Raw genomic sequence first — 12,546 nt, 5'->3', positions numbered from 1 at the left:
CTACTGTATCTCTTTACCAAAACATTCAACTACTACAACACTGTCTACTGTATATGTTTACCCAAACATTCCTACAACCACTCCAACACTGTCTATATTTTTACCCAAACATTCCTACAACCACTCCAACACTGTCTATATCTTTACCCAAACATTCCTACAACTACTCCAACACTGTCTATATCTCTACCGCTTTGCCAAGGGTAGTATACACCTAAAGGATGCCATCCATAACAGAGAAGTTTAATATATAGATTCCTGCAGTATTTAATTTAATTTCCGATTGGTCACTGGACCATGCTCCATATAGCACAGGCCAGATTCAGTTAGTGCAGATAGCCATGCTCAGTCCCTGGTTTTGGCCTATTATCCAATAGCCCCACCATTCTAAAACAAGCTCATTCAGAAACCACAGCTCTGCTGTGCTGTATTGTACTGTACTGTACGGTGTCTATGACTGTTATGGGCACACATGCTGCGTTGTTGCAAGATAAGCATAACAGGAAATCAAGTGTTGATGGGAGGAGTCAGATCTCCAGATGTTCATTGGGCATCAAACCCAGTCATATATCATTAATCATGTCTCTACCTGACGGCTTGTATATTTTCATTTTTCAAACAAATTGGGATGAAAACTGGGGAGATGTTTCTGATTTAACTGGGCATGAGTGGGTTCCCTCCTAAGCGCTTGCTATGCCTGAAGATGGAAGTGCTTCTGTTGTGGTCAATATGTTTCTAAACTAGCTGGGTTGTTGCAAAGTGTGTACAAATTAAGCCTACAGTTTTACAAAGCTGTACATCATTACTACTGATTACCCACACACAACGACTTTTTAAACATGGAAAGCAATACAAAGTGCTTGGAGCAGCTCACTTAGAATTCACCCTCCAACACTCCCTCCTGAAAGTGGTTGACCATGACTGCTTAAATGTTTGTCCGCTGCAGTTAAACTTAGTAAGTACCTTTGTTCGTACAACCAACTGCCACAGTTTCCTGAGGAAAGACTATACCCAGAACTCAATGGTCTATGAAACAAGCCTTTAAAGTGCATATTTCCCCTTCTGCCAAAATTGGATTTTGCTTCACTTAGTGGTGAAAAACAAACCTACTGCATTAGTGTAGGTAGCCTTGTGTGAGCGAGAGAGGAACCAGGGAAAAGCACTACATACTAATTCCTTTTAGCATTTAGCCCAGTTTGGACCTCCATCAGTCATTCCTACCAGCCTGTTTATTTTCATGCACTACTTATTTTCATAATCTATTTTTCATGTTATTTCCCCACCAGCCTAAATTAAATAACAAACAAATGTGTTCCATCTCAATTACTCTAAATGCCAATAGGATAAACATCGGCAACAAGGTCAACCTCTGGTGTGTGAGATTCTTTTATGTCGATTGGAGAATTCAAAAGCGATACCGACTTCGTGAAAGAGATTCCGATTTGGTGAATAACTTTCCTTGTCCAGTACTGCAGAACTCAACTCAAAAGTGATGACATAACAACTTCCCTACAGGCCAAAATCAATTTTTCAGTCAGCCTTCCAACAGTTGTTAAAACATTGTCATGACAGAAGGTCTGTGGTGTAAGCCAAGTGTTTCCTTGTGGAACTCTCTCCTCTAGATATCATTTGGGGTTATATTAGACTGGCCCATCGAGTGTACATATAGGCTATATATATATATATATATATATATATATATATATATATATATATATAATACATACATACATAGTGGTTTGTGATTCTGAGACTGGTGCTTGTTACTTATGCACCAGCTCCATGTGATATCAGGTTGCTCTCGGTGTGAGGTGAAGCCCTAAGGCTGCTGGGAACACAGTGACCTGGGTGGGAGGAGCACACCTGGACGTGTGAAAGTTCAAGAAGTGTGTAAATTCACTACACATAGGTTAATAATGGGTTAAGCTATTCACTGCCTCTGTTCTTTCTCTCTCTCACTTTCTCTCACTTTCTCTCTCTCTCTCTCTCTCACTGTCTCTCTGTCTCTCTGTCTCTCTCTCTCTCTCTTACACATACGTGCATATGTGAAAACACACAGACAAAATAAAGTCTGATACATGCTTCTCAGAACCAGCATGCATCTGAACACAAATCACAGCTGAGTCTAATCTCTTCTCCACAGTGGGCCATTTTAAGAAGTCATGTGTTCTCCTTGACGTTCCATCAATAACAACCCTCCTCGCACTAGCTGTACCCAGGGCACAGCGAGTAAACCACCATTCACAATTGTTCTTAGCTGATCTTGCCTGTCCACAGGATAGATTTTTTGGATAAGTGACGAAAAGGAGTGGGTATGTAGTCGGGGGGGGTGGAGGGTGGTGGGGGTACTCCCAGTCAGTCAGGCTCTGGCCTAGAGGGACTTGCTGGATTTTCCATATCGGGCCGGAGCTGTGTTAATCCATCAGCAGTGACAGCCATGCAGAAAGTGATAGCCCAAGTATCACAGCCAACGCTGCTGAACATAAATAAATGAGCTGATTACGGTCATTTTTAAAAAGGCGTCCCTTCAGACTCCCGTGTTTTCTCACGAGGAGCAATTATCCATCTCATATACTAGCCTATAGGCACCATACTGTATATGTGATGATAATGTGTCAACCAAGCTAAATATTGAGGTCAGGAAAAGATGAGAGGTGCTTGAGGTTTTTTGGTATGTTTTTGATGAGCTTGCTTATCTGTTGAATTTATCAATTCACTTGCTTTTAATTTACATGAACATCCAAGGTTAGGTCATTACATTTGTGACACCTGATGTTTATACTGACTATCCGTTTCAAAGACAAGAGACTGTGGGTACTAGCATTTGACCGAGCGAATGGCCATCACAACCACACACACACACACACACACCAACACATGCACACACACACACACACACATCAGTCTTTGCTACAGAACCATTTACATTTCGCACTAAGCTCTTTCCTGTTAGTGGCACAGCATTGCCATGCATGAAAACCATTCAACATTTTTGTGAAAGCTGGCACAGGCATTTGGGCGCAAGGTTGATGGCAAACATTTATTTTCTACTTTTGAGAACAGACCAGAAGTGTCCAGTTTGCTGTGTTTCGGTTAACCCTCTAATTGTCAATTTGGTGAAATTCTATATTTGTACACATGCAATTCTGGAAAATTGAGTTAATCACTGCAGCAATCACGCAAATAGCAACATTGCAAAACTGGCAAAATGATTTTTAATCATTACTAATTATACAATTATTTATCTGAGGGTAGTGTTATGACCAGTGGTAGATCATTCATGAAATCCTTCATCTAGTAAAACATTATTGTTTTGTTGTACTTTTGATTGATATGCAGAAATAAGTTCTTTATCTGTTATTTCATTATGTTTCATCATCAGTAACATTATGTTCTTATAATGTGCTTAGTTATGTATTCCTATACTTCCATAAACATGTTTTCGGTGTGCTAACTTCAATACCTTCATGTTTCATTGGCTGGAATAATAACATAATGTCATTAAAAGGTCAGTGGATGAATTCAGCTTTAAATCTCATAATATTTATTTTTAAAATTATGAATTCAAATGTGGACACTAACGAAAATTTGAGAATTATGAAGTTAACCAATCATTTTATTAAGTTAATTTGATATAAATTTGATTTTAATTGTTTTAAAAACAAATTTGCTAGTTAAATGTCTGCACAAAAACTAACATTTTTGAGAGACCTTGGTATATGATGCTTTGGAGAAGTATATTGTCCTTGGGATAAGAAAATATGTTGAACATTTCTAATTATGTCTAAAATATGTCTCACTTGCCTCGGAAAATGCTTTACTGAGCAGTGAATTAATAATATATATTGTGTATCAAATAAGAATTCGACCTGTTCAAAATAGCAATGTGCTTTTCAACTATGCTTCCATGTTACATTGAAATACAGTGGATTCTGGCGTTTTTTAGTTTGTCCATGTGGAATAAAATTGCATAGACAGAAATATATTTAGTTAACTTTTTTTCTGTGTCGACATGCAGGTTGCATACGACCACACATTTTTGCTACTCTTGCACTTTTTGCTAGTCTTTTGTCTTCAGCACTAGAACATGCTCTTATAGACACTTATTTAGAAAGGAGATGCACTTGTGAGTTCAGGCAAGTAGTGGTACACTACTACTTAAATGCAAGTATTGTAAGTCGCTTTGGATAAAAGCGTCAAATGACTGTAATGAAATATGAATGTGTCATTTGAATTCTGAATAACTTACAGATGATTTATGGGAGGTGAATCGATATAGAATTCTGGTCTGGGCGCATATAATGCTCTAAAAATACAAAATGGTATATTGATAAACCTAGGTTATTTGCACAGACGGTTAAGTACTGAAAAGTTTGTATTTGTAGGCCTATATGCTGTGTTCAAAGTTATAATTGTATATTAATAGGACTTGTGTTTAGTTGCAATTCATTGTTTCAGAGCTTGGCATGCACTGATTCATGCTTTGCCTCGACTAAGGCTGATGCATTTGATCTGACTATACTCAAAACAAAATCACGCAGTTAATCAATCCGTGTGACTAGATGCCCGAGGAGCAAGTTATTGAACTGTACCTTGCTTCGCTGGAGTCGGTGGAGACTCCGTGACGTAACCGTTTGGAATCTTGCCCTCTCCTCCGCGCGCCGCCTCTCTGGTTCAGTCTGGCTCCGGTTCAGCGAAAGGAATTAACGGACTGAAGAATCTCGGTATCTTCAGGTTATTTCGCCCGAACAATACAGACTTTGAGAGGACCCTAAGAGAAAAAAAAACATAGCGTTAATATAGCCAAGCCTACTGTTCTTGGCACTGAGGGAGGCTACCTCATCTCCAACGGTTGTGTAGCCTATCTTTGCGCAGCTGACGTTGAAATGAAAAACTCTTCATGAGCCCATGAAAGTGAAGTGGACATTGCATTGGAAGGACACAGGCCTATTCACAAATATCATCTGCAATGCGTCATCGAGGACACGTTTCTGGTGGTTATGAATGGCTGTGAACATACTGTGGGATGAGGTGTGTGACATGACCAAAGGCAGGTAACTTCAATTTGCCAAGGTAAATATCACATCCACACCATGGACATCTTTAAAAGTGTCCCGAGCATGAGCTGGCGGACTTTTTAATCGGTAGCCTTGCCTTATTGTTCATGACTAATCAGAGAGCGCAAATAATTTGGACTCTTGATTCCTTGGAAGCATCATAACTGCCCAGGTTATCTGCATTGTTCGATTTGTTTGTCAAAATGATTGAAATAAACGTAGTTATGTTTATGCATATAGGCTACTACGAATTCGTCGAGGACATAAGCGAGTCAAACCCTAATTTAATGGTTGCAGAACCTGGGATATGTAGCCTTTCTTCAAGGGAGTCTTTCCTGTCGAAACGGGGCGTTCATCAGTGGGATGTTTGACAGAGTCGACGTATTCCGGGATCTGCGCCTTCAACAGAGAGCAACCTGTTCCTCGTGTCCCCGCATGGAGATTCAAAGCTGTGCGTCTTCTTTTAATGAGAAGTAAGCGAAGGGGGAAAATCATTAAAAGGACTGTGGTTATTTTAACACTTCATCGAAACACGCATTGCACTGTGGGCTAAAATATATTTTGGAGATGAACCATTTTTATTGTTTCACGCATAGCCTTTTTATATCCTTTTGAACAGGCTACCGCAGTCGCATAAAATCATCTCAGTTTAATTCAAGATCGCCTTGGTATATTCTCGGATCTGGGATGTAGGAGGCAATCTATTTTCCCATACATTTGGTTTATTCAGAAAATGAAAACAATAGGACACCTGAGTGATTCTACGGGACATTTATGGGCATTTAGATGCAAATAGATATCGAAAGGCAAAATATACGCTTTGTAGTGGAAGAAGAAGGTGAATTGTTATGCACAAGGATTTTAATTTCCTCTGTCAGAGATGAAGGAAAAGTCCAAGAATGCAGCGAAGACGAGACGAGAGAAAGAAAATGGAGAATTTTATGAACTGGCCAAATTATTACCTTTGCCATCGGCCATCACATCACAACTGGATAAGGCTTCAATCATTCGGCTTACCACCAGCTACCTGAAGATGAGAGCCGTGTTTCCGGACGGTGAGTCAAACACTTTGTTAACCACTTCAAAATCGCAAAATAGCTTTATGCTTTTGCTGTTAAGGGGTTATAAAAGTAGGCCTAAGTAGAAGTGTTTCAAACATCCTTCAGATAATGCAATTTTATTAGCCTACTGCAAGTTCTGAACACAGACTCATTGAGTGATGATGTGGCATAGCCTAATGCACTTTCAGTTGACCAGTTTCTTTGGAGAAGCCAACTTGAATTCTACCTTAAAAATAACTCGGCCTATGGCATCATTGATTTATGTTACAGACTTCCCAAGTTGTTTGACGCTGTCACATGACAAATTATTTCGTGCCAGTTCAAAAACAAGTAGCTTTAGATTAAAAATTAAGATAAATGATCCAATTATGGCAAATAAAACCAACACTTCGACAGGCTAAACCCCGGGAAAACAGCTCCTTTCCTCTCCCTGAATTGGTCTGTCATCACTCCTAAAGTCACACAGGAACCTTGCACACGGACTTGCAGTCTCAGGGCAACCATTCATGCTGGTTCATACATTCGGCCTAATTTGAGGCAACTTAAACATTTTCACTTTAAAAAATTTTAACATCCATTTGAGCTCGTATTACAAATAGATCAACGATAGTCTACTCTTAAATCCTAATTTACTATAGGCTATTTATAGAGGGGATGTTATTACAGCATAATGCATGCCCATACAGAGGCCTACTAATCAGTATGTTACCCATTCGGCTAGGCATATGCTATCAAATATTTCATTTTAATGAAGTGAATTATTTTGGAAATATAATCAATGCAGGATACATTTCGAATTATAGCCATTTTAATGTCCTACTTGCGTATTAAGGGCTCCATTGAAATGGCATTTAACAAAACTGCTCAAGAGTTGCTAGGCTATGTTTTCCCTAAATATGATTTCTAAATGTAGGCCTAAGAGACAGTAGCTCGAGGCACAAATCTTCTTGGCCATCTTCATGCGATATATTTTTTTTATATATATTTTTTTTTTAAACCTTTTTTATAGGCTAACTCACAAATTAATTTAGACTATCAACGTTCAGAAATGATTTAGCCTACTTTTACACTCATGTGTTTACAGGACATAGACATAGGCCAACAACATTTCAAATAAGAGATTGTGCTGTATTTTGACTTTATTCTCTGAGTGTGGTACAGTAGCCTACTTCACTTTATCAACACCGAAAACGTTTTTCATAACCCGATTGGTGTGGAGTTTATTTTGCTGGCCTACAGCCTGCAGGCCTATATCACAGACCAAATTATTCTCCCGACCTTCAGCCTTTAGTTATACATTGAACAAAATGTCTGGCAACGATCTCGAGTAGCCTAGGCCTACTGTGCTGCCTGCTAGAGTACTGACGCGCGAGGCGCATTTGATTAGGGATTTCCGAAATCACGGCCGGTGATCTCTGGCTATTTCACGCTAAAAGCACAACACTTATAGCCACTGTTTTATTCTCAGATATACCATCATATGGATGAAGTCATAAGCGTAAAAAAGACATGGCATTGTCAATTGTATTACAATTTAAATGTAGCCTAGGCCTATAAACAATTAAAAAACGCAGACAGAGAAGCATCAGAGTAAGAGATGTGATTTCATTAAAATGAACCCTTCAACTGACTTTCAATTTTTTCAATGGCTACTGAACAAAATAACACCGAAGCTCAAACATAGTTATGAAAGTCAAAATGAATTAGACAGTTAAGCAATTACTTAAGCAATAGACAAATAATACATGGGCCTATACCTTCTCACGACTGTAGGCTACCTTTCTAAATTGCATATTAAAATGCTTCATACATGTTCATGTAGTTACCATTGATACAAAATAATATATAGGCATAGACTACTATTAACTTCTTAAAGGGGAGGAGGAACGCCCTTTCAAACACCCAGACATCTAGCCTAACTAGCCTGGATCAAGGATGGGTCGTTAGGCCTCTTCAGCACCGCTGATTAGACTCAATTTCCCAACATTATTGAGGGACATCTGTCTCATCTGCAGGCCAATATCTGTATACATGCGAATGGGCCCACCCAAGAAAAAAAATGGTTGATTGAGAATGTCAGTCTAGACAATACAACACCATCCTCGCACCTTCCTTTTTAGGAAGGCTAGGCCATGCTTAATGGATTAGGGAGTAGGGTAGCTTAGTGTAGTTTAAATCGACCAGATCCTGTGATTGTGTATGTGGGCATGGTCTTACCAGACAGACTCGGGAGCTGTGCTGTTGTTGGGGAGGGAGGAAGTAGACCTAGGCCTACCCACTGATGCACTTGTCGATCTGCCCCGGGGGTAAACCCCAGGACCGTCCGTCCATATCTGAGACTGGATGCCAGGAGTCTGGACGGTGAATCAAACCGCCTCCACTCATTCGCCAATTGGCCTAGGTGGCAATAAAAGGTGCTTTCAGGGTGAAATGCCTATACTCCCTCCTTATCATAAAACAGCAGAAATATGTTTACTTAGCTTTTCTTCTTCTGTTAACCTTTCTACTTCTGTAGCCTAGGCTACTTGGTGGCGTCTATTTGCACCAGGAGGTGAAAATGAGATCTGTAGCCTCGATGTTATTGCAACCCGTACTTCACAACTACTGCCGCGCGTCCTGTGCTTTATAAACCTAGACTAGTCTGCATCTGGCCTATAGCCTAGCAAGTGGAACTTTCATAAAGACCTTTTGGAAACCTTTTCTAATATATTAACAGGTCAACCCCTAAGAGCCATAACGCTTAGGGGAATGAAACTGGATTGCTGTGAGATTTAAACCTCGAGCTGTCGAATTCTCCCGCCACATCTAAGCAATCAAGCACTGTTACTCACCAGTGCATTCTGAATGAAACGTGACACATAAACTATCTGTAGTTTTCGTCCATTAGTCAGTCTGGAAATTCTGGGAGGTAGCCTAAGCCTTCATGGGCGCTCAGAGTATTGCAGAACCACCTTACAGTAGGCTACATAGCATTCTAGCATTCATCTGACTCAAACTGCGATTCAAAGTCTTCGATGGAGCTCGCCAAAGCCTTGTCTCATCGCTTTGTAGTTGAAATAAACTATTTCTTACTGAGTCTGAGCCGATGTGCAAATCCTAGAAAGGCCCTGCTTCAGGCTTGGCTCCGTTAATGTGTACAATTCAATATAGCTGATCAGTAATACAACAGAGTAGGCTATATAATCATTTTAAGGACTTTTTGAAGCCCCCAAAAGGAAATCGACTGGAAAATAGTGTGATGTAATATGTAATCTCCTCTGTATTTTGAGTGACTTCAGGGGGTAATTAAAGATCTATTAATTTGGCTATTGTGTGAAACAGCGTGCGTGTCTCTGCCCCTGCCTCACTGTGTAAAATAATGTTAAATGAATGTAAATCTGTTAAAAGCATATTATTATACGTACATTTCTTTTTTAAATGTATGCTCACTAATGTGTGTGTGTGTGTGTGTGTGTGCGTGTGTGTGTGTGTGTGTGTGTGTGTCCACAGGGCTGGGGGAGGCTTGGGGACAGCCTTCCAGAATCAGCCCTCTGGACAGCATGGCCAAAGAACTGGGCTCCCATCTGCTACAGGTGCAACACAATAACACAAATCACACTAAAACACAATCAGTCCTCTTAGCATTTTATTCTAAATCAGCCATTGCATTTGGATTGCTACATAGTTGCATGTTGATACAACATTTTAAAGTCATTAACTACTGCTTTCATACAGTTCAAAACAAACAAAACAGCTTTACTATTAGTGTAAAGAAGAGAATGTCTAGTCAAGCCGAGTAATATTGATACTTATTTAGAAATGTAACTCCCAACACAGCAGGCAATGGAATCCACATGTTGGCTTTGCCAAGAATTTGTAGTGGGCTTCATTTCTTGATTGGACCCAGATGGTTTATAAATTTGGATGAGTGTGCTTTCTGAAAGACTTTACATACGACCACACAAAAAATACATGACACATGTTCACATTGGGCCTATGATTAATTAACATAACCCTGAATTATTTGTATTTACTTTACATCTGAATTCCCCCCCCCCTCCCCAGCCTCTAACGCATGGTATCTCCCTCCTCCAGACTCTAGATGGCTTCGTATTCGTTGTGGCCTCTGATGGGAAGATCATGTACATCTCTGAGACGGCGTCCGTCCACCTTGGCCTCTCTCAGGTGAGGAGAGCACCTCCTGCACGCCAGTCCTCCATCTTGGTCCGCTCGCTGGCCGCTGCGCGCGCCGCCTTCCTTCCTTCCCTCAGTACCGCCAAGGTCACTCGGGGGGCAGCGGCGTCCTGATAGGCCTGTTTAAACATTGATTTGACAGTCGGTAAAAAAAAACAAAAAAAAACAGACTCGCAGAATTCTGGGTAAAAGTTGACTAAGCCGCGCTCACACAGATAAGTGCGAGGGCATTGGCTGGTCACCGAACACGATCTGTTCTTCTGGGTGCTGTTTGCCGTCTCTGGGTGTGAGAGCTGTTCAGATTGGGGATGTGTGAGGAAAGATTATTATGGCATTTGTGGCGTGGATGGAGTGCTGGAGCTGTGCTGATGTTGGAGGCTGACAAGGAAGCTAGCTGCTTGCTAGAGGTTTTCTCACTCACGGGGCTCTGTATCATAATGCTGTGGCTTGTTAGCCGTGTATGTTTCTGTGTGTGCTGGTGTGCTTGTGTGTGTACACACACGCGTGCATGTGCAAGCATACGGTATGCAAGTGTGTGTGTGTGTGTGTGTAGCCTCACAGGCCCAGTCTTCCCTGGCGCTGCTAAACCAGGGAGCGGCGCGTGTGAGAGATGTGACTCCCGGCAGGCGCCTGTATATAATCAGGACAGCCTGCGGCGCGTCTCCACGGTGACCGTCACCGATCTCATTGGCCTGATGAGGTGCGATCGCGGAGTTCTAGAGTGGCGTTCATCGCTTGACAAGTCCTTTTCATCAGTCCTGTTGTTACACCTTCCACTGTCATCGTCCCCCCCCACCACCCGCCCCACCCTTCACCCTACCTCCCCCCTCCACTCCGTAGCCCGAGAGAGGTGCTCCATCTGTCTGGCCGTCCCCTCCATACGTGCGCTCACACAGAATCCTCTCATTACTCCCAGGCCAGGAAATATCAAGCAGCATGGGGCGAGTCGACATCCTCACTCCTGAAACTGTACCGTAGATCTGAGCTGCCCAGAGAGCCTGCCTTCTGCAATACATAGCCGGGTTAATCCTGGCTTGAGATACACACACAAAGCACATTTTCGGTCCGTGAGATAAGTGTATATATTCCATTGGAAAGCTTTGTTTACACATGCCTGTCACAAAGGGTCGATTTGAGCAATGGTTTTAAAACCTAATGTACCTTTGTAGAGGATTGTGGGCGATCCAGAAATGAAGGGTGTCGAAGGTACCCAGAAGTTACCAAGGCTGGGAGTTCTGGGGCGTATTTCACAAAGCTGAGCAAGCCTGACTTTTGCAATGAGTAAAACGCGGAGCCGCTTCAAATCTGGAACATAGACCGAAGTAAAAAATAAAAATAAAAACTTTCTGTCTTTTACTTTGTGCAGAAGTCAGGCTTACTCAGTTAGCCAGCTTTGTGAAACAGCCCTCTGGTCTTTACGTGTGTCGGAGAACCAGGATCTGTAGTCCTTTCAAAAGCTCGACATGCATCTCTCTACTTCTACAGTCTGAGACATACAAAGAAACAGCCCCCACGTTCATGCAAAGACACTGTGGGGTGTATTAACATCCCCCCTCCCCCTCCCACCCCCCTCCCAGAGGACTCATAGAGCACGGAGGCTGAGCTCCAGCATTCAACCTGTCCAGTACAAACACCCCCACCCCCGCCACCCTCTCTAGGCGTGCCGTTCTTGGACACAGCCCCGCATGCAAATGACCGCTGCTGCTATATTGCACACCTGTGCACTGTATGCCAAGTTCATTCAAATGCACCCTTTCTGCTTTTGTTAATATCTGCATGTGTGTGTGTGTGTGTGTGTGTGTGTACGCGTGAGTGTGGGGGAGCATGTGGGTGTTTGAGATTTGAGAGTATGTGTGTGTGTGTGTGTGTGTGTGTGTGTGTGTGTGTGTGTGTGTGTGTGCATGTATGCGTGTGTGTGTGTACGCGTGAGTGTGGGGGAGCATGTGGGTGTTTGAGATTTGAGAGTATGTATGTGTGTGTGTGTGTGTGTGTGTGTGTGCACGCCCCCGCGAGTGTGGGGGAGAACGCGTGTGTTTGAGGGTATGTGTGTGTGCGTGCGCACCCGCATGCATTTATGTATGTGTGTGGGCTAAGGTCACTGTCATTCTACCCATTAACTTTGTGACAGACGCAACATCGAAGTCACTCATTAAATTCCGGACTGCTGCATCGCAGCTGTATTTACCTAGAAAACACACAGTAAAGGTATACATACTGGCACCAAACGAGTGACTCACAGACAACCTGAATCTCCA

At 42.0% G+C, this 12,546-nt stretch overlaps 1 protein-coding gene across 1 annotated transcript in view; it reads left to right on the top strand.

Moving 5' to 3' along the window:
* Positions 1-5,937: 5,937 nt before the first annotated feature.
* sim2 (SIM bHLH transcription factor 2) overlaps positions 5,938-12,546 on the top strand; it is a gene marked incomplete at both ends in the record, with an annotated part of 16,063 nt that continues 9,454 nt past the window's right edge. Inside the window, 3 exons of the mRNA XM_084452160.1 lie at positions 5,938-6,112; positions 9,608-9,690; positions 10,193-10,282. Of these exons, the coding sequence (XP_084308286.1) occupies positions 5,938-6,112; positions 9,608-9,690; positions 10,193-10,282 (348 nt within the window). The remainder of the gene's footprint in view (positions 6,113-9,607; positions 9,691-10,192; positions 10,283-12,546) is intronic.

The sequence above is a fragment of the Borostomias antarcticus genome (assembly GCF_949987555.1).
Source record: "Borostomias antarcticus genome assembly, chromosome: 1".
Classification (NCBI taxonomy): Eukaryota; Metazoa; Chordata; class Actinopteri; order Stomiiformes; family Stomiidae; genus Borostomias; species Borostomias antarcticus.
This window is presented reverse-complemented; position numbering and strand designations above follow the sequence as displayed.